Here is a 23,654-nt window from a genome sequence, read left to right on the forward strand (position 1 = left end):
GTGGAAACTTGAGAGATTTATTGTTTGATAAAAGAACTTCGTTATTTTCTTAAAGTGAGTCAAGTCGACCGTGTGGAAACTTGAGAGATTTATTGTTTGATAAAAGAACTTCATTATGTTCTAAAAGTGAGTCAAGTAGACCGTGTTGTATGGAAACTTGAGAGATTTATCCTGCAGATATGGGAGTGTGTTGATAGTTTGTGTGTGTGTGTGTGGGGGGGGGGCGAGAAACAGTTTACCTACAATAACAGTGTAATGCCTACTACAACAGTGTAACACCTAGAACAACAGTGTAACACCTACTACAACAGTGTAACACCTACAACAACAGTGTAACACCTACAACAACAGTGTAACACCTACAACAACAGTGTAACACCTACAACAACAGTGTAACATCCTACAATAGTGTAACACCCACAACAACAGTGTAACACCTACAACAGTGTAACACCTACAACAACTGTGTAACACCTACAACAACAGTGTAACACATACAACAACAGTGTAACACATACAACAACTGTGTAACACCTACAACAACAGTGTAACACCTACAATAGTGTAACACATACAACAACAGTGTAACACCTACAATAGTGTAACACATACAATAGTGTAACACCTACAACAACTGTGTAACACCTACAACAACAGTGTAACACATACAACAACAGTGTAACACATACAACAACTGTGTAACACCTACAACAACAGTGTAACACCTACAATAGTGTAACACCTACAACAACAGTGTAACACCTACAACAGTGTAACACCTACAAAAACAGTGTAACACCTACAACAACAGTGTAACACCTACAATAGTGTAACACTTACAACAACAGTGTGACACTTACAACGACAGTGTAACACCTACAATAGTGTAACACTTACAACAACAGTGTGACACTTACAACAACGACAGTGTAGCACCTACAATAGTGTAACACGTTCAACAACAGTGTAACACTTACAACGACAGTGTGACACCTACAATAGGGTGCCATTTATAACAACAGTGTTACAACTACAACAATAGTGTTACATATACAAGAACATAGCTAAACCTACAAAAACAACAAAAGTGTAACACCCACAACAGTGTAACACCTACAACAACAGAGCTATACCTACTCCACCTGAAACCCACCACGGCACGGGTCTGTGTTTTTGTTCAGTGAAGCGTGACGCTGAAAATATTTACGCTGATCGCGCTAGTAGGAAAAAAAGAAGAAGGGGGGAACTATATACGGCAGAGCTAAACGTGCGCCATAAGATATTGCGAGAAGGGGCATTTAGGGGACCTAAATACGATCATGATTAAAATTCAAAATTATATGCGGACTTTAATTTTCGTTATATAATTTCACCAACTGAAAAACATTGTAAATCAGTTCTTAAATCCTAACACATTGGTTGTGTACTGTTGCTGCCCTGTACTCCACAGGGAGTGACGAGGATCAAGTGTGTACAGGCTAGCGTTCGTGTGTACAGTCTAGCGTTCGTGTGTACAGTCTAGCGTTCGTGTGTACAGTCTAGCGTTCGTGTGTACAGGCTAGCGTTCGTGTGTACAGTCTAGCGTTCGTGTGTACAGGCTAGCGTTCGTGTGTACAGGCTAGCGTTCGTGTGTACAGTCTAGCGTTCGGGTCCATTGACGTCGCCACTTGACTACTGAACACTTCCCACCGTATGTCATTTTTAACACGTTTTTAACACGTTTTTAAAACGTTTTTCTTAACTCAGCTTCGCGTTTGTTTGTTTGTTTGGATGTTTGTTGTTAAAATTGACATCGAAAATTAGCCCACATCTGATTGCTCTAGAGACCTGAAATTTGGCATGCATGCTACTTTCGCCTAACAATTTCAGATGCAATAATAAAAACTAGCAATTAGTGACCGTAATTAGCTTAATTTAATTACGCCCCAAGGACCATAAAATTGAGGACATGATTTCTAAAGATACCGACAAGACTTTAGGCCTATTGACACAGTTACTTCGGCCCCAATCGATGTGAGCGCGCTGGCCGTGATCGTATAGTGGTTAGTACTTCGCGTTGTGGCCGCGACAACCCAGGTTCGAATCCTGGTCGCTCAAGATTTTTAGTCCGTGTATTTATAAACACTTTTTTAAAAACCACGTTTTTCATGTGTAGCAACGGACTAAAAAGGAGAAAATAAAATACTTAAAAAAAACTTTTTAAAAAACCACGTTTTTCTTGTGGACTAAAAAGTAGAAAATAACTATTTACATACATTTGATGACAAAAAACGTGGGTCGGGCAGATGGGTCGGGAAATTTGATGGTGAACGTACCCACGTTTTTTGTCATCAAATGTATGTAAATAGTTATTTTCTACTTTTTAGTCCACAAGAAAAACGTGGTTTTTTAAAAAGTTTTTTTTAAGTATTTTTATTCTTAACTCAGCTTCGCGTTTGTTTGTTTGGTTGTTTGGATGTTTGTTGTTAAAATTGACATCGAAAATTAGCCCACTTCTGATTGCTCTAGAGACCTGAAATTTGGCATGCATGCTACTTTCGCCTAACAATTTCAGATGCAATCATAAAAACTAGCAATTAGTGACCGTAATTAGCTTAATTTAATTACGCCCCAAGGACCATAAAATTGAGGACATGATTTCTAAAGATACCGACAAGACTGGAGGCTTATTGACACAGTTACTTCGACCCCAATCGATGTGAGCGCGCTGGCCGTGATCGTATAGTGGTTAGTACTTCGCGTTGTGGCCGCGACAACCCAGGTTCGAATCCTGGTCGCTCAAGATTTTTAGTCCGTGTATTTATAAACACTTTTTTAAAAACCACGTTTTTCATGTGTAGCAACGGACTAAAAAGGAGAAAATGAAATACTTAAAAAAAACTTTAAAAAAAAACCACGTTTTTTATGTGTAGCAACGGACTAAAAAGGAGAACGGACACGGTGACACATTGTTAACGGTGACACGGTTGGTACGCTGGGCATGCTAAAATACACATAAACACGTTTTTCCTTAACTCAGCTTCGCGTTTATTTGTTTGTTTATGGGAGATTTGATCACGTGATTCGTGAGTAGATCTCCACGCCAGCAACGTAAATTACACCCTTTCTCTGTTTAAAGCGTATCGGTCGCTCAAGATTTTTTTAGTCCGTGTATTTAAAAACACTTAGTCAAGTCATACTTAATCAAGTGATTAGATAAAGTAGAAAATAAACTATATAAAAAACTTTTTAAAAACCACGTTTTTCATGTGTAGCAACGGACTAAAAAGGAGAAAATAAAATACTTAAAAAAAACTTTTTAAAAAAACACGTTTTTCTTGTGGACTAAAAAGTAGAAAATAAATTTTCATACATTTGATGACAAAAAACGTGGGTCGGGCAGATGGGTCGGGAAATTTGATGGTGAACGTACCCACGTTTTTTGTCATCAAATGTATGAAAATTTATTTTCTACTTTTTAGTCCACAAGAAAAACGTGGTTTTTTAAAAAGTTTTTTTTTAAGTATTTTACTATTAACTCAGCTTCGCGTGTGTTTGTTTGTTGTTAAAATTGACATCGAAAATTAGCCCACTTCTGATTGCTCTATAGATCTGAAATTTTGCATGCAGGCTACTTTCGCCTAACAATTTCAGATGCAATCATAAAAACTAGCAATTAGAGACCGTAATTAGCTTAATTTAATTACGCCCTAAGGACCATAAAATTGAGGACATGATTTCTAAAGATACCGACAAGACTGAAGGCCTATTGACACAGTTACTTCGGCCCCAATCGATGTGAGCGCGCTGGCCGTTATCGTATAGTGGTTAGTACTTCGCGTTGTGGCCGCGACAACCCATGTTCGAATCCTGGTCGCTCAAGATTTTTAGTTCGTGTATTTATAAACACTTAGTCAAGTCATACTTAATCAAGTCATTGGATAAAGTAGAAAATAAACTATATAAAAAACTTTTTTTAAAAACCACGTTTTTCATGTGTAGCAACGGACTAAAAAGGAGAAAATAAAATACTTAAAAAAAACTTTTAAAAAAACCACGTTTTTTTTTGTGGACTAAAAAGTAGAAAATAACTACTTACATACATTTGATGACAAAAAACGTGGGTCGGGCAGATGGGTCGGGAAATTTGATGGTGAACGTACCCACGTTTTTTGTCATCAAATGTATGTAAATAGTTATTTTCTACTTTTTAGTCCACAAGAAAAACGTGGTTTTTTAAAAAGTTTTTTTAAAGTATTTTATCTTTCTCTATCGACGGTAGGAACTTATTCCCCTTTTTGCCCATGATGAATCATCACGTTTTCTGCAATAAAATGCTCCCCCCCCTCCCCAGAGTAACCCGCGCCGCTGTAAAGTGGGCGTACCATTAGTACCGACTAAACTAGGTTAAAAGATCAACAACTTACTGTAGACTAGTATTTTTGATGTATGCAAACAACCTATTTTCAACATCTGGTATTTGATTAAATGCAAACAGATCATTTGCGTTGTAAAAGTTTCATTATGGTAATTAGGATGTCTATAGGTTATAAGAAAAAGGCTGCGATTTTCCAGTGATATTTTGACAAGTCTGTATATAAGTTGGATTGTTTTTACATAACTGTATTATTTGTCAACAGTATTCACAATTGTGGAAGGGTAAATTTACTATACGTTGGTGAAAGTGATCTATAATTTTACTTTAAGTTAAAAAATTTTTACGGTAAGTAATAAATAAATGTTTTGATTGACTGAATAATACGTTTTATTTTTTTTTGTTATCCTGTTTATGGAACAATATCACTCTATTTGTTTCTAGAATTTAAAAAAAATTAATCTTCAAAATTCAGACGAAGACTGTAACAAGCATCAACCTTATAATATCGCAAATAGTGATGCTGATCTCAATCTTCTTTAATGTCTTGACCAAATTATCATGTACGACAACTCAAACGCTAGTTTTCAGTAGAGTTGTCCTCACCCTGTCCTGTTTCTCAAACAGTGTTTCTTCCAGACTTTTTTCTCCGGAGGGCACTTGAACTTTCCGGGGGGGGGGGCGGTAGACTTTCTTCGGGGGGGGGGGGGCGGACCCTGTTAAAAGTATATATTTTCTATATAAATTATATAAATTTCATTTCGTTCGGGGGGGGGGGGGGCGGTAAAAAAAATTCTTTGCCCCCCCCCCCCCCGAAGAGATGCCTGGAAGAAACTCTGTTCTCAAATCTTACTTAAATTGAGTGTCATGCAGTTTTAAAATCTATCCAATCACATTACCTGGATAAAATGCTGCACCCTTCGAATAATGACTAAAATTTATTGTATGTATTTAGGGTCCAGATCTAACCAAATGTCTGTGTCATTCTTTGATGATCTCGTTATTTTGTCTGTTGAAGGCAGCTGCAGAAACCATGGGAAACAACAGAAGTGTACATGAAGAACCGTTGACACAAACACAGTACACACACCTGGAAGAGAAGAGGAGGTAACCCTGATTGAAATTAGCCAATATATATATATATATCAGGGGCGTAGCGAGGGGGGGGGGGCGGGGGGTGCGGACCGCATCGGGTGACACCATTAAGAGGGGTGACACCAAGGCAAAAAATAGCAAATTATATAGAGAAAAACTTGAGGGTGGGGGGTGCAAATCGAAAGTTTGAGTGGGGGGGGGGTGCAAATAAAAAACTGGGGGGGGGGTGCAAATCGAAAGTTTGAGGAGGGGGGGGGGTGCAAATCAAAAACTTGAGGGGGGTGTAAATCGAAAGTTTGAGGGGGTGGGTGCAAATCGAAAACTTGAAAGTTTGTCCCCGGGAAGGGTCTCAGCGCCTCTGGGGGGGGGGGTGACACCATTAAGTGCAGCACCGGGTGACACCCGACCTCGCTACGCCACTGATATATATATATATATATATATAATTATCTTCTGGGAGACGCTAGAAAACAAGTTGTAAACGCGCTCCCTACCACCCCCACCCCTACATGGTCTTAGTGAGCTGTGTTCACTCTAAATGTTTACAAGCAGAGCCGGGGTTAGTGACGACTATTAGGGACAGATAATTTAGTTTGAACCGATTTTAAACGTAGGGGGAGGGGGTAACTAAGTGGAGTTCACTTTAACGGAGGGGGTGGGAAGAGGGGGGTATCGTCCTAAACGAGCTACTTATAGTGTTTTCAACCAAATATTTTCAGTGGCAGCGTTGGTACTGTCGAATTCACAAAATTATGAATTACTGAAAAGTAGAAAAAACAACTAAATAGCGGCGTATGATATGCCGCGGGTCGGCTCGTTAATTATATTTTAATTAGTTCACCAAAGCCACATTGAGCTAATTGAAACCTAATCTAACCAATCAAGTCGTAGTTGTGAAATAAAATAAAAAAAAACATCTCTAAACGTGTAGTTTATCTGCCACCAGTACGACCCTCTTGATAAAATCAACAAAAGGAATGATCAATACAAGACTGGACGATATAAGGTCACACGGTACGGCTAACCAACGACGTCATAAGGTCACACGGTGCGGCTGACAACATAAGGTCTCACTGTACGGCTAATCAACAACGACATAAGGTCACACGGTACGGCTATTCAACAACGACATAAGGTCACACGGTACGGCTAACCAACAAACCTATTATCTCCAGGTATCTGGCGATGCTGAAGGAGAGAGAGGACCTGGTCTGGGAGCAGTCTCAAGATGACGTCACTGACACCGAATTCATTGAAGTCACAGGTTAACTGTAGCCCTAAAACATCAACGTTTTAGATTAAGTTTTTAGATTAAGTTTTTGATTAAGTATTTAGATAGATTAAGTTTTTTGATTAAGTTTTTAGATTTTTTAGATTAAGTTATTAGCAAAATTAGAAAATTTTAAAATATTTAAAAAAAAAAATGTTTTTATAGAGACCCCACCGAAATACGCGGAAATTCTTCCCGAAGACTTCCTGTTTCCGTTCGAGAATCTGATCTTTGAGGGAGGTGGCAACAAGGGACTCGCCTATGTAGGTGGTATAAAGGTGAGGATAGATTTCCTTCTGGCAAAAGTCTATGTGGGATATTTATCCCACTTATGAAACGTTCTTTCTGGTTTTTGTTCAAACCTTGCAAGCTTCTGTTTGGGCATGTTTTCTATTTGTGAAAACGTTCGTTCGGGCATTTTCCCCAAACAGTACAAATGTCCATTCGGGCATTTGTTCAATAAATGCAAACGTCCATTCGTGCAAGTATCATTAGAGCATTACTCGTAGAACCCATTAGAGAGTTGCTGATATGATGTTGTGAAACTGTGGGGGTGCAGAGTTAAATTAAAGACAGCTACTTGTTTAGGATTGACATGCATTTATTTGATTGATAATTGATTACTTACGAAAGTTCTTGAACTTTGTACGTGTGTTTCAGTACTTTGAGGAAATAGGAATGATGCCAGGAATTCGAAGGTTTGGTGGAAGTAGTGCAGGGGCAATAACCGCAACACTGGTAGCCCTGGGTTACAGTTCCTGCGATATAGAAGTTTTCATGTCGGATGATCTTGGGGAGATATTTTTAGGTGAGTTCGCGACGTCTTGTAGGACTTTGAGGTCCTGTGTCTGACGTCTTTGCGCCTAGCTAGACCATTGACGAGAAGTTGTAGATTGCAGAAGGAACTTGTTTAGCCAAAGTTAAATTACTATACAAATGTGTGTTTTGCTGGTCACACTACCACTAACGTGACATGTTCTGGTGTCGTGTCCACCCTTAGACCACTCCTGCGGGTACTTCAGCCTTCTGCCCAACCTCCTGAGCAAGTTTGGCTGGAATCCTGGCGACAGGTTTTCTGATTGGTGCGGTGAAATGATCAAAGAAAAGTCTTCGACAGCGAACCCCGACATGACTTTCTATGATGTAAGAAAAGTTTTCGTTGTTTAGAGAAATCTTCTTTGCTGTTATTTGTTTTACGTTTAGTTTAACTCTGCTTAACACCCTCTAGCCCCCACTAACCCCCTTTAATCCCCTCTAACCTCCTCTAACCCCATCTTGTCCCGTATCCAACTTTACGCTGTGCAAAGAACGTAGGCTGTTGCTGTGTATTGTTCTTACCAACCAAACCCATCATAACCCTAACCCAACCCATCTTAACCCAACCCATGTCTACAGTTGTACAGAGAACGTAGAGTGGAGCTGTGTATTGTGGTCACTTAGTCTAATCAACCTTGACCCTAACCCAACCCACGTTAACCCAACCCAACCCAAACCATGTCTACAGTTGTACAGGGAACGTAGAGTGGAGCTGTGTATTGTGGTCACTTAGTCTAATCAACCTTGACCCTAACCCAACCCAACCCATGTCTACAGTTGTACAGGGAACGTAGAGTTGAGCTGTGTATTGTAGTCACTTAGTCTAATCAACCTTGACCCTAACCCAACCCATCTTAACCCAACCCATATCTACAGTTGTACAGGGAACGTAGAGTGGAGCTGTGTATTGTAGTCACTTAGTCTAATCAACCTTGACCCTAACCCAACCCAACTCATGTCTACAGTTGTACAGAGAACGTAGAGTTGAGCTATGTATTGTAGTCACCAATCTGAACCAGATGAGGAGTGAGTACTGCCACCCCAAAACTACACCGGATATGCCGATAAGGGAAGCAGTGCGCATGTCAATGGCTTTGCCAGGTCGGTTAAGGTTTTTATAAAAAAAAAAGAATTAACAAGTATATATAAACGCGTTTCATCAACCAAGAACTAAAACTAAATAGAGTAAATATAAAAATAAATAGGTAAGTCGAGAACAAATCCGGAAAAACGTGACATGCTGAAATACATCAAATTTGAAAAAAAAAAAACATTGTAATAATAAGCTTTTAAAAAGTTGTAGAAATAAAATATAAAAAATAAAATAAATTTGATGTGAAAGAATTCGACGCTAAAATAGTTTTTACTTTCTCGATTATATGAAGTATAGAGAAAGTCTTGTAATCGTGCAAAAAAATAAATAAAAAAAATCGAGATTTTATCAAATCTCGACGTTTTACACATCACTGATACGGAAAAACATAATTTTGCAATCTTGTCCGTATGTCTGTGTGTCTGTCTGTGTGTCTGTCTGTGTGTGTGTAAACACGATAACTTGAGTACCGTTACAGCTAGGTTGATGAAATTTCATATATAACTATTTTATCAAAATCGTAGATCCGTATCCACTTTTGTGCAATTTCCAATAACCGGAAGTGGTACTTTTTCAACTTTGAATTTTTCAAAAGCCTATAAATTGAGTACTATTTCAGATAGATAAATGAAATTTTACATGTAAGTAAATTATCTAATTCTCTACCTTCTTTCAAATTTTGAGTAATTTTCGTTGAACGGAAGTACTAATTTACGCTATTTCCGATTTCTCAAAAAACGCATGTAAATTTATAAAGTACTAATAATATTGCGCACTTTAATGCACATTTCGTTCTGGCGTTCGCTTGGTGCGCAAATCTTTTTTCTATGAGATTCTATTCTTTTTTAAAAGTTTAAGTAATTAAAAATCATGTCTATATTCCAAGTTATGTAAGAATATTCGAGAAAGTTTAGGGGAGATCACCCCCCTGTTTATTAAATTAAAGATTATACATATTTGCTGTATTAGCATTACATAAAATATCACGAGAATCGTAAATGAATGGTAAAAGTACAGATTAAAAGTACAATAATATCCTGATAAGATTAATAAACCCACTAAATACCCTAATTTAAAGGAACGAAAATTAATTGCAATCGCAAATTAAGTTTTTAATATTTTTTTTGTAAAAATTTAATTGCTTTATTTGATTTTTGTTTTTTTTGTTTCATGCCACCTTAAAGGTTTATTTACTGCCCGTTTCTATGACAACCACGGTCGAACGGACACGTATGTTGATGGTGGTCTCCTGTGTAACTACCCGATACACTGTTTTGATGGTCAGTTGTGTTACCTTCGTGTATCTTGTCCATACGTTAGTTATAGGGATTTGTTTTTCGTTCACTCTTTTGAAGATACTATTTAAATAATTAGTTTGTTTCTATTATTAGAAGCTTTTATTTAACTTACTTTTTCTTTCTATCTGTCGCCATGAATCGAAACTGGTGAGCAAAATTTATATAATTTCTAACAGACCAATTTCTTAAAAACTTGACACATCGGTCAAGATCCAATGACAATACATCTCGCATTTGAAAAATTCCTATTAGCTAACAAATTGCATCTGTCACATGGCGTTGAAGAAACGTCTAATAATAAATTTTAACATGTTAAAGAAACAATCCTGTAGAGTTTCTTCACTTTGAGAATGTCGCAAATCTTCTTTTTTTTTCATGATCCAATCAGAAAGTAAGATTACTTTCTTTTTTAATCCTCATCACTCTCTGTGGAGTATAGGGCAGCAACAAATCTCCGCCATTCCACTCTGTCTTGGGCGAGCCACTTTAATTCATGCCATTTCTTGCCAGTAGCCTGCACTTCTTCTTCCATCTCTCTCCTCCATGTTCCCAGTGGTCTTCCTCTCTTTCGCTTTCCAGGCGAGTCCACTTCAGCGCCATGTTGGGGAGCCTTCTTTTGCTCATGCGTAGGACATGGCCCAGCTATCTCCATCTCCTCATTCGAACTTCTGAAACAACGTCGTTTAATCCTGTCCTTCGTAGTGTTTCCTTGTTCGGGGCTTGGTGGTCCCACTTTATTCTGAGGACGCGTTCAGGGATCTTCTTTCAAAGCCTCTGAGTCGGCTCTCTCCTTTCTTGTTTAGTTTCTTTAGAAAGTAAGATAATGAGTCTCAAAATACACCATTAGTGATATTAATGTGTTTGAATTCAAATGTAAATTGAATTTCATCATATTTTCATTTTAAAAGAATTAATACGTTTGAATAAAAATGCCAATTGAATGTACCATAACTTGTTTCTTAATTCTGAGACCACAGCAACGCGCGGGACGGGATCGCGAGTATACAATAATGCACCACTATTTTAATAACTTTAAATAAAAACGTGATTTGTTTGAAGTTTTTGTAAAAGTATTAAATACATAAGATAGTGTTTTGTTTTCGAATAACTACTGTATGTATCAATGCATTTTATTTATTCCAGGGAAACAACCAAATTGGTTCCTACTACCGGCATTGAACACACTCAATTTCTTCTATTATCCTGCACCTACCCTGCACTACATATCTATTTACTTTAACCCCATACTAAACTACAATCCTGTCATCTATTCCAGGGTGGTACCTATCAATGGCTAAAGAAGATTCGTTCATGCACCGTGTGAAATCTCTGATAGAGTTACCGTACTTGAAGTCTCAGTTCTTTCAACCACCAAGTAACAAAACAGTGGGGTTTCTTGTGGTAGGTAGATGTACAGTGGGGTTTCTTGTGGTAGGTAGATGTACAGTGGGGTTTCTTGTGGTAGGTAGATGTACAGTGGGGTTTCTTGTTGTAGGTAGATGTTAAACCACCCAGTTAAATACAGTGGGATTTCTTGTGGTAGGTAGATGTACAGTGGGGTTTCTTGTGGTAGGTAGATGTACAGTGGGGTGTCTTGTGGTAGGTAGATGTACAGTGGGATTTCTTGTGGTAGGTAGATGTACAATGGGGTTTCTTGTGGTAGGTATTTTTAATCCCTGGCAGATCCTCAACCAATGGTCTTGCGACCGTGAGGATCCTTGATAGATCCTCAACCAATATTCGTAAGACTTTTGAGTTATTTCCCCTAAATCTGAGTTGTATTTAATCTCGGGTTTTTTCATGTCTAAAGGCAGCCAGATTGACCTTTGGACCAGGAAAGTTGTGCCGGTGGTTATGTGCGCCACCTTTCAGTATTGTAATTTTGTGACATGTTTATTACCTTTGTATAAGGTATTGTGTGGCAAGTTATAGTATTTCTAATATTTTGTTCTGGTGTATTATTGCACCATTTTGATTACTTCGCTGATAGTTTGACCTTTATTTGGATTTCTATTGTTGTAGAGGCAATACGTCTCTTCTTGGTTTTTTTGTGGTAATTATGATGCCATTCAGTTGTGTGAAGTAATGATCTTTATTGGTGTATAATATACTAAGCCACAGCTGTGATACATTGTGATTTTCTTAAACTGTAAGTTGGAGTTTTTAAGTTTATTTATTGTACTCTTAAAGTCTATTCATTTTGTACTGACCTAGTGTCATAGCTTGTACATTTATTAAAAGGGTATTGATAGTTTAAGTCGTGTTGAGTCTCTTCGATTTGTCGTGTTTTACCCCTAGACGAGCTCACGGCAAGTTGTTGGGATTCCATTAGTGTGACTTCTGTCAGTACCATACCAAACGAACCCGGGGTGTCCGCTCCCTCCGCGGCTGTCGGAGAGCGGTCATTACAATGTACAGTGGGGTTTCTTGTGGTAGGTAGATGTTAAACCACCCAGTTAAATACAGTGGGATTTCTTGTGGTAGGTAGATGTACAGTGGGGTTTCTTGTGGTAGGTAGATGTACAGTGGGGTTTCTTGTGGTAGGTAGATGTACAGTGGGGTTTCTTGTGGTAGGTAGATGTACAGTGGGGTTTCTTGTGGTAGGTAGATGTTAAACCACCCAGTTAAATACATTGGGATTTCTTGTGGTAGGTAGATGTACAGTGGGGTTTCTTGTGGTAGGTAGATGTACAGTGGGGTTTCTTGTGGTAGGTAGATGTACAGTGGGGTTTCTTTTGGTAGGTAGATGTTAAACCACCCAGTTAAATACAGTGGGATTTCTTGTGGTAGGTAGATGTACATTGGGGTTTCTTGTGGTAGGTAGATGTACAGTGGGGTTTCTTGTGGTAGGTAGATGTACAGTGGGGTTTCTTGTGGTAGGTAGATGTACAGTGGGGTTTCTTGTGGTAGGTAGATGTTAAACCACCCAGTTAAATACATTGGGATTTCTTGTGGTAGGTAGATGTACAGTGGGGTTTCTTGTGGTAGGTAGATGTACAGTGGGGTTTCTTGTGGTAGGTAGATGTACAGTGGGGTTTCTTGTGGTAGGTAGATGGTACATTTAAACCATCCAGTTAAATGTAGGGGGATTTCATGTGATCTGTCTTTAAAACCACCAAATTACAAAACACTGATATTCTTGTAGTATAATCAAAATTATTATTGATATTAGTATGTTAATTTATTCCAGTTTGATGAGTAAAGTGTGATGTTTTTCCCACTTTGATGAGTAAAATGTGATGTTAGTTAGATGAGTAAAGTGTGATGTTTTTCCCAGTTTGATGATTAAAATGTGATGTTTCTCTTAGTTTGGTGTGTAAAATGTGATATTTTCCCCAGTTTGATGAGGAAAATGTGATGTTAGTTTGATGAGTAAAATGTGATGTTTTCCCCAGTTTGATGAAGAAAATGTGATGTTAGTTTGATGAGTAAAATGTGATGTTTTCCCCAGTTTGATGAGTAAAATGTCATGTTTTTCCCAGTTTGATGAGTAAAATGTCATGTTTTTCCCAGTTTGATGAGTAAAATGTCATGTTTTTCCCAGTTTGATGAGTAAAATGTCATGTTTTTCCCAGTTTGATGAGTAAAATGTCATGTTTTCCCCAGTTTGATGAGTAAAATGTCATGTTTTTCCCAGTTTGATGAGTAAAATGTCATGTTTTTCCCAGTTTGATGAGTAAAATGTCATGTTTTTCCCAGTTTGATGAGTAAAATGTGATTTTAGTTTGATGAGTAAAATGTGATGTTTTCCCCAGTTTGATGAGTAAAATGTCATGTTTTTCCCAGTTTGATGAGTAAAATGTCATGTTTTTCCCAGTTTGATGAGTAAAGTGTCATGTTTTTCCCAGTTTGATGAGTAAAATGTGATTTTAGTTTGATGAGTAAAATGTGAAGTTAGTTTGAGGAGTAAAATGTCATGTTTTTCCCAGTTTGATGAGTAAAATGTCATGTTTTTCCCAGTTTGATGAGTAAAATGTCATGTTTTTCCCAGTATGATGACGTAGAGATGGAGATCATGAGGTACAGACTAGAACACAGATACGGCTGTAACGAACCAGCAACTCCAAGTAAACAAACTAAATTGTTTGAGTGAGTTGTTTCCCTTCTTAGACAATTCTAAGTTATCTTCCTTGTTATTCGTATAGTGGCTTAAATCGCTAGCTATTTCACCTTTTAAAAACAGGCTATTGTCAGTGGCGGAACTAGAAAAAAAGGGCCACCCCGCGAAAAAATATTTTAGCCCCCCCCATATATATATATATATATATATATATATATATATATATATATATATATATATATATATATATATATATATATATATATATATATATATATATATATGTATATATAAACAAAAAATACGAACCTAGGATACGCATAGCTGGCCTATTCGGGTTTTGATAAAAATGTTTTTTTTTCAATTACAACAAATTACATCATGTCATGTGTGTAAGTGCATCAGTGTGGTTTTGTGAAAATGAGTTTTAACTGTGCTTTAAGACCACTTAACGTCTAGTCCAGGGGTCTCCAAACTTTTCAGCCCGAGGGCCGCATTAACTATCAAATATAAGTTCGGGGGCCAGAGTTTCTTTTCAGGTATATCATTGGGGTGGCATTTTTCAAAAGCCACCTACAACAAACATTTTTTCCGTGGACAAAAATATCTCCGAGGGCCGGATGAGATGACCTCGCGGGCCGCATCCGGCTCGCGGGCCGTAATTTGGAGACCCCTGGTCTAGTCGGTCAAAAGGATATAAACCATGAAAGCTTTGTATAAGTAATGGTGTTTCGTGTTATGTTTATTTTGTTTTTTTTTTAAATTTAAATTATTCATTTTAAATACATTTCCTTTTTATACAATGTTATTCTTTAGTAAGTACTTTAAAAAATAATAATAATTAAGAAAGGTAATTGCTTTTTAATTTGTTTAGTACAAATCTATTAATATGAGCTTATGAGCACCACTATTTAAATATTTAAAAAAGGGAAATTAGTCATGGAAGTCTGCTTATCTTTGATAAGTTTGATCGTAGGAGAAAGAAGACTCGGCTTTCACAGTGGTTTAAAAACAAAAGGAAAATAGAATATACAAGAGCGTTGGGTGGTGTCTATAGAATAAAGATAATCCAATTGCAGCTACGGTAATCTTTTTTACAAAACAACCATGAAGTCAAAAATGCAAGTGGATTATTTTTTTTAAGTATAAAATTTTTTTTATGGTCGGCTGTGGGCCCCTAAATGGCATGCCCCCCCCCCCCCCCGCATTGAGGGGTCTGGCGGCAATGTAGTTCCGCCCCTGGCTATTGTTCTTTTGTTTTCTATCGTATGTGCAAATTCAGGGCTTTAAGTAAGTTTAAATCTATTCTAGATTAAAATTATATTATTATTTTAGAATTTAAGTTAAACTATTATTGAGTGCTTAAATAATCGTTTGTTTCTTCCTCATCTTTTTTTTTCTTTCTTTCTTTTTTTCTTTCTGTCGTGTTTGTCTATGTAGACTGACTCGGCGCCACTGATATTTTTTCTGCTATATTCTCCACCCTGCACTCAGCCATCCTCTGCTTTACCCCCCCCCCCCCACCCTGCACTCAGCCATCCTCTGCTTTAACCCCCCCCCCACCCTGCACTCAGCCATCCTCTGCTTTAACCCCCCCACCCTGCACTCAGCCATCCTTTGCTTCCCCCCCCCCCCCCACCCTGCACTCAGCCATCCTCTGCTTTAACCCCCCCCCCCACCCTGCACTCAGCCATCCTCTGCTTTAACCCCCCCCACACCCTGCACTCAGCCATCCTCTGCTTTAACCCCCCCCCCCACCCTGCACTCAGCCATCCTCTGCTTTAACCCCCCCCCCCCAACCTGCACTCAGCCATCCTCTGCTTTAACCCCCCCCCCCACCCTGCACTCAGCCATCCTCTGCTTTACCCCCCCCCCCCCCACCCTGCACTCAGCCATCCTCAGCTTTAAGCCCCCCCCCCCCTCCCTCGCCCCTGCACTCAGCCATCCATAGGTCCTTTCCTAATGTCAAACCCATCCATTACCCAGGGGCGGAACTACAGTGCCGCCAGACCCCGCAATGCGGGGGGCCCACGCCATTTAGGGGCCCAGAGCCGACCGTAATAAACAAATTTATAGTTTAAAAAAGTAAATTTTCTTTTATTTTTAACTTGATGGTTGTTTTGTAAAAAAATCCCGTAGCTGCGGTTGGATTATCTTTATTCTATAGACACCACCCCACGCTCTTGTATATTCCTTTTCCCTTTGTTTTTAAAAAACTACGAAAGCCGAGTCTTTCTCCTACAATTAAACTTAACAAAGATAAGCAAATGTTCAAACCACTCCCATGACTCCCTTTTTTTAAAAATAGTCAAATAGGGGTGATCATAAGCTCCTTTTAATAGATTTGTACAAAACAAATTAAAAACCAATTACTACTCTCAATTATTTTTTATAAGTAATTACTAAAGAATGACATACTATTAAAAGGAAATGTATTAAATCAATAATATTTAAAAAATTAATAATATAAATAAAAAAACAACATAAAAATAAACATAACACGAGACACCAGTACTTAAACAAAGCTTTTATGGTTTACATTATTTTGACCGACTAGATGTTAAGAGGGCATCTATCAAAAATTAATTAAAACTGATTTTATGCACATACACACATGACCTGATGTTGAAATTTTTTAAAATTTATGTTTTTCAAATCCCGAACAGGCCAGCAATGAGTATCCTATTTTTGTATTTTGTGATTATATATATATATATATATATATATATATATATATATATATATATATATTTCATATATAGGCCTATATATTTATATATATAGGGGGGGGGGGGCTAAAAAGTTATTTGCGGGGTGGCCCTTATTTTTTAGTTCCGCCACTGCCATTACCTGACGTTATTTTCTGTCTTATTTAAATTAGCCTTGTAATTTTCCTTGTGAAATTTTTTTCGCTAGACCTAACTCTCGTGTGCCATGTCCGTCCCAGTTGAATCTTTGTTTACACTCATGTTTTGGTTCAATGGAAACATTCTCTTCTAGGCCGTCTGTTTGGGATTATCAATTGGTTCCTTATTTACCACTTATACAGTGGCAACACAGGTCGTATTTTATAGAGTTGTGTTTTCTTAGCACCAACCACATTTAAATGTGATTTCACAAGTTGTGTTTTCTTAGCACCAACCACATTTACATGTGATTTCACAACTCACACAAAAATAAGCCAATGTGTTTTACCCAGACTGAAGCAGACGAAAAAAGCTGCCAAAGGAAAAGCCGACTGTGAACACAGACGGATCGTCAAGGCCGTGGAGAATTTCATGAAGGTCAGGGCTTGATGGGTCAATATTTGGTTTCAATTTTAGCTTTCATGATTAGAAATTATTTTTGTTTAGTTTAAGGTTTGTTTTTATGGTTATAAGTTTATTTAGTCTTGACTTAAAGAGTTCAACATATTGTTAATGCAAGATGTGAGGTTAGGGTGGCTCTATATAGTCCTTTTTGTATGAACCTACAAGAACCTACCTGACCATCCTGACACACATACACCCTCATTTGACTCACACATAACCACACACCCACACATACACTCCCCTCCAAGCCTACACTCACAAAGCTATTTTTATTAGGACATTACTTTTACAGCGCCATTTTCTTTAATCAGTAGTTCCATCAGCTTTAAACACAAACCCTAACCTTCATCATTACCACTACAGGCACTAAACAAGCACAATTTAGATGACAATGAATTTATTGATAAACACAAACTACAGGATGCACTTGAAGACGTAAGGAATTCTTTTATATTCTAATTAAATTTTAAAAATTGTTTTGTTTTATTAGTAACGTTATAATCTAGGAGACAGTAATGTTTTCTAGCAACACATTTGGCGATGTAGAGACATCGAAGTTCAGGAATTTCTTGAGAGAGTAATAGTAACTTTTTGTTGACTAATGACTAATACGGTCCAGCTAACGTGGTGTACGTACCTTTTTTTAAATGTAAGTCTAATTAAAGAGACTCGGCAGGTTATTTGCTGTCGTTCTTTGTTCCCAGAGGGCCGTGTTTTCTGAAGATGACATCAGACTACTGTTTGGAGAAGGGGCGGGAGTGGATGCGGCGTTTAAAATTTTAGACAAAGATGGGAACGGTCAGGTAGGTAATTGGTTGTTTTTCTTTAGAATTTTTGTACTGTACCATATAGGTGTTTTAGAGGTGTTCAACCATTGTTCATTTTGTTCAGAAATTTAAATTTGTTTTGTTTTAGATAGAGTTTCGAGAGTTGGTCCAATTTATTGAAGAACAAGGAATCAGGTTACAGGTAAAATATTTTTGTTCTGTCCATTTTGTATGTTTTGATGTATTATTTTTAAATTATCTTTAGCATAGGTTATGGTGGCCGTATATATATATATATATATATATATATATATATATATATATATATATATATATATATATATATATATATATATATATATATATAAACATAATCATTTGTTTTTAGATAGAAAATAAAACATTTCAAATCATTTAGGTCCTCGTACAAAGTGTTTTGCAGATTTTATATTTTTATTATCATAATTTCTAAGCATAATTTATAAAAAAATACAACAACACCATATTCCCACAAATATTTTTGTTCTGTCCATTTTGTATGTTTTGATGTATTATTTTTAAATTATCTTTAGCATAGGTTATGGTGGCCGTATATATATATATATATATATATATATATATATATATATATATATATATATATATATATATATATATATATATATATATATATATATATATATATATAACATAATCATTTGTTTTTAGATAGAAAATAAAACATTTCAAATCATTTAGGTCCTCGTACAAATTGTTTTGCAGATTTTATATTTTTATTATCATAATTTCAAAGCATACTTTATAAAAAAATACAACAACACCATATTCCCACATCCATACTCCATAAAAAAATCTGATAAAATTTCCAGACGAGGTTCCAGGGATTTGGGAGAAGAGACGTCCAGAATTTGGGCGATTTTTTATCCGCTCTGATGGACACGATGTTGACCAACCTCAAATATGTCTTTGTTAAGGTCTGATGTTGACTTTGTATTTGTTAATGTGATATTTAGCCTCTTGTATTGGTTAATCTGAGCTATAGCCATAAGCACTGGTTAATTTTAAGTGTAGCCCTTGTATTGGTTAATGTGAGGTATAGACATAAGCACTGGTTAATTTTAAGTGTAGCCCTTGTATTGGTTAATGTGAGGTATAGACATAAGCACTGGTTAATTTTAAGTGTAGCCCTTGTATTGGTTAATGTGAGGTATAGACATAAGTACTGGTTAATTTTAAGTGTAGCCCTTGTATTGGTTAAGATGAGGTATAGACATAAGTACTGGTTAATTTTAAGTGTAGCCCTTGTATTGGTTAATGTGAGGTATAGACATAAGCACTGGTTAATTTTAAGTGTAGCCCTTGTGTTGGTTAATGTGAGGTATAGACATAAGCACTGGTTAATTTTAAGTGTAGCTTTAGTTTAGGTTAAGGTAAAATGTAGCCCTTGTATTAGTTAAGGTCAGACATAGCCTGTTGTTTGGAGTGGATGAAGAGTAGATTTAGTTGGATGTAACGAGTGTTCTACTGCCATTTCTTGGAAGGCTTTCTTATGTTCTTCGTTGTTGATGAAAGAAAGAGTATAAATTATGTCATCAATCTGATTCTCAAAACTTTCGTTTAATTTCGATAATTAACGCATCTAATTCTCAAAATGTTTATATGTTTTTTTCCAAGTCATAAATCTAATTTGAAAAACGAAATTTTACGAACACGTTTGGCATATTTCAACACTTACAGGAATCTGATGACTTCAGGACAGTGGGCATCAACACAGGGCATATCGGAACTTCGGATTATGCCCTGGAAGAGGCAGATAAAGAGTTCCTGATTCAGGTATGAAAGTGTTTACAGAATGTTGTATACACTTGATAATGTCACTACAGTTCCACTCTTAAGACATACAAAGGCTGGCACTAATTATATGAACTTAATTATTCGCTTGACATCGTAAACTATTTCAGGGCTCAAGGAATACACATTTTAATAACTTGACTACTTCATATTATGTTATTGAGATTCGGTGTAACACAAAATATCTAAATAGGAAAAAAAAACAACGCGTTTAGTGAGTGCTGATCAAAATAGTTGCTCGAGAACAAGAATTAATTTATCTTTTAGATCCGTTTTGACAAATCCTTTAAACTAATAATAGGTGCTAGGAAAACGCCGGTGTTTTTGATTAATCTGTTCTACTATACTTCGAGGTGACGTCTAGGGCACACTCAAGAGTTGCTAGTGTATCGAACTATTGATTAGAGAGATTGTAAATGTATTGTTTTGTCTCTTGTTGACAGAGGGGCTACAACGCTACCAGGGCGTTCTTGAAGTATTACGTGGCTAAAGGCAGGGAGTGCCAGAGGAAAACCACAGGCCATCTTCTCAATGGGGGCCCTAACACAGACGTTACAGATGGGGGCCTAGTGCTAGATACTGCTAGTGGGGGCCCTGCTAAAGACAACACTTCTAATGGGGCCTCACGATAGACAATGCTAGTGGGGGGGGGGACCTGTAAAAGACATCGTTAGATTTGTGTACCCCACTAGACAGATGGCCCAGTGGGACTCTACATTAGATAGTGTTGTCAGTGGGGGATCCCACGTGACAGAAATATCATTCTGACATGTCAGTGTTACTGTCAGTCAGCTGACGTCCCATGAGGTAACAGAACGACACTTGTAACTCTCATATCTCAGTTGTAAATATATTGGGCACACTTTAAAGCTACAGAAACGTGTCTTATTGGCAAGTGTGTCAAATCATTTTTTTCCGATTTTTAATTTCTTTTTAAAATCTCGCTTTTTTAAATGTTTAAATTTTAAAAATATATTTTAAATATTTATTTCATAAAACTAATATAAATTATTGCATTAAGGAAAATAACCCATAGATTTTTGTTTTCTGGGTAATCTAGGATAGGTTTGAAAAGCTGATTCCATATGGACATGGTTCGAAATTTTTTTTACCAGAAATCATATTTTAAAACTAAAATTGGATACTTTACAACATGTGTGTAAAAAGTACAAAATTACTTCCGGTTTCATTATGGCTAGAAATAATTAAAAAAAAATTACTACTAATGTAATAGTAATTTAGCAAACACTTTTATTTTTTATTTGGATTATTAGAATCAAGGTGTGGTGGTGATAGGGGATGTTATTTTATTTAATATAAATAAACTACTAAGCTATAAAACCATTGAACGCTATTGTGTATTTTATCATTGAAAACAATTGTTGTTACTTTCATTGTTTTGCTTTCCCTGGCCATTCCGGTTGATTTCAAGGAGGGGTTGAGGTCGGTTTTTTAAATATTTGAATTATTTAAAATAATTCAAAACGCCTTTTCAACGGCTTATATTCAATACAAAAATATGAAAATGATAAGGTTCCCAAACAGCTTTAAGTTTTCAAAATGTAACTATAGTTTTATCGCTAGCCATATTTTTAAAAAGATTTTAAAAAAAAGAATTAGCATGATTTCATGGGGTTTTTAAGACTATTGTAGATTGTAAGGTCTGCTGGTATTTCGTTAATTATACATCTTTATTACTATCCCGAATTAAAATATACAAGGCGATTAAAATTTAAGAGTTAAGTGAATCTTTAATCTCAAGCGTATATGAATTGTTGTTACGTTGTTGTTGTGGAAAATACAAAATTGTGAAGCCAATGTAACAATAATGTATGTCACACCAGAAATATACCAAGTTTTGTATAACATCTATAATAATAGTTTCGCTGTCTGTCTATCTATCTATCTATCTGACAAGAACGCTCTAGAGAAAACACAAGGAAAATAAAAACATGCATAGTAATTCGAAAAAACGAAGTATGACGACGACACATTTAGCACAGAGTAGAAAATAATCTCAAGCCGGATAGTGCACACATTAATATGACGTCATTGATTATCGAGTAAACATTCAATACAAAGCAATTTGGTCTAATCTAAGTGGTTTGCGTGAAGAGTTTCTTTAATACAATTCTTCGGGTAGGGGCGAAGCCCCACCCCCGCGTAAGAACGTCTGGTTTTAATTTAGACTTTTTCCTCCCCGGAGAGGGGTGGGGGTACTTGAAATTTTCGGTGGCGGGGGGTAGAATTTTCGGGGAGGGGGCGGGCACTGGAAAAAGTATATAATTATATTTCGTTGAATGGGACGGTAAACATGTTTTTTTTTTTGGGGGTGGGGGGTGGGGGGTGGTGTGTGTGGGGGTGGGGTGGTTTTAGTTTAGACTTTTTCCTCCCCGGAGAGGGGTGGAGGTACTTGAAATTTTCGGTGGCGGGGGTAGAATTTTCGGGGAGGGGGCGGGCACTGGAAAAAGTATATAATTATATTTCGTTGAATGGGACGGTAGACATGTTTTTTTTGGGGGGGGTGGGGGTGGGGTGGGTGGTGTGTGTGTGTGTGGGGGGGGGGGGGGGGGTGGGGTGGTTTTAGTTTAGAGAAAAGAGACAGCACTATCAGCCTAGCGCCCGTTGTATCCTTCCTCAACGGGCCATTTTTCTCGTAGATACATGTTTTCTGTTGAATGTATTTGTACTGCTTGATAATCGTTTATCATGGACAAGGAACTTGTAAAATTATACGCGTAGATACAAGATGACTTGTAATGATAATACCATATTTAACTAGCTAATTGTTAAGAGAATGAATGTGTTATCACAAATTAAATGTGTTGTCACACCCCCCCCCCCCCCCCCCCCCCCCCCCGCTTTAAATATAATGTCGTCAGCTGGCGAATGTTACTAGTGGCTAGTGCAAATGAGAGGATTTTGTTTTCAGAAGAGCTCTAATTTCCAAGCTTACTGCAAAGTGCAAATACACCTGAACTCGAACACTGACCATATACATATACATATACATATACATATATATATATATATATATATATATATATATATATATATATATATATATATATATATATATATATATATATATATATATATATATATATATATTGTAATGATATATATTGTAATGATATATATTGTAATGATATTTTTGTGCTTGAATGAAGGTATGTAGGTGTAGAATAGTATAGGAAAGTAAAATGTATAAGGTATTGGATGTAAAAACAAGTAATAGCCAACGATAAAATTACCTTCGAAGAGTGATAGTGTTGTACCAGCTACCTACGTGATCAGTTGTACCGTCTACCTGACCTCAACAAAACTACAAGGTACAACCAAAGACTGGCAGTAAAAATACTAATTATCATATTCCCATTATCTGACTAATTACTATAATCCAGGTATCTGATCGTGTGAGGCGCAAGCACAAAGACGTGCTACAAACAGGCCAGCTAACGTCTAGGCCCATAATTTTACTTACACTCCTATCTGAACTTGCACGATATTTTTTGTTTGATAAAAGAACTTCGTTATGTTCTTAAAGTGAGTCAAGTCGACCGTGTTGTGTGGAAACTTGAGAGATTTATTGTTTGATAAAAGAACTTTGTTATGTTCTTAAAGTGAGTCAAGTAGACAGTGTTGTATGGAAACTTGAGGGATTTATTGTTTGATAAAAGAACTTCGTTTTGTTCTAAAAGTGAGTCAAGTAGACAGTGTGGAAACTTGAGAGATTTAT

At 36.9% G+C, this 23,654-nt stretch overlaps 1 protein-coding gene across 1 annotated transcript; it reads left to right on the top strand.

The window, feature by feature from the left end:
- The first annotated feature begins 5,372 nt into the window (after nucleotides 1-5,372).
- Nucleotides 5,373-20,608, top strand: LOC131932346 (uncharacterized). The gene is made up of 16 exons (XM_059289248.1): nucleotides 5,373-5,461; nucleotides 6,625-6,713; nucleotides 6,885-6,997; nucleotides 7,380-7,527; nucleotides 7,720-7,862; nucleotides 8,501-8,636; nucleotides 9,813-9,908; nucleotides 11,203-11,327; nucleotides 13,918-14,015; nucleotides 17,186-17,270; nucleotides 17,661-17,732; nucleotides 18,002-18,100; nucleotides 18,213-18,266; nucleotides 18,934-19,038; nucleotides 19,802-19,897; nucleotides 20,359-20,608. Exons 1-16 carry the CDS (start codon nucleotides 5,388-5,390, stop codon nucleotides 20,545-20,547), a joined length of 1,722 nt encoding a protein of 573 aa, XP_059145231.1. The 5' UTR covers nucleotides 5,373-5,387; the 3' UTR covers nucleotides 20,548-20,608.
- The last annotated feature ends 3,046 nt before the right edge of the window (nucleotides 20,609-23,654 follow it).

The sequence above is a fragment of the Physella acuta genome, unplaced genomic scaffold (assembly GCF_028476545.2).
Source record: "Physella acuta isolate Inbredline_101_S28 unplaced genomic scaffold, ASM2847654v3 ptg002143l, whole genome shotgun sequence".
Classification (NCBI taxonomy): domain Eukaryota; kingdom Metazoa; phylum Mollusca; class Gastropoda; family Physidae; genus Physella; species Physella acuta.

What these genes read in the sequence shown, in the direction of transcription:
- LOC131932346 (XM_059289248.1), top strand. Translation starts at nt 5,388, where the DNA reads ATGGGAAACAACAGAAGTGTACATGAAGAACCGTTGACACAAACACAG. An exon ending in CGAATTCATTGAAGTCACAG is followed by an intron (nt 6,714 to 6,884) that starts GTTAACTGTAGC and finishes ATGTTTTTATAG; the next exon opens with AGACCCCACCGAAATACGCG. An exon ending in AAACAAACTAAATTGTTTGA is followed by an intron (nt 14,016 to 17,185) that starts GTGAGTTGTTTC and finishes TGTTTTACCCAG; the next exon opens with ACTGAAGCAGACGAAAAAAG.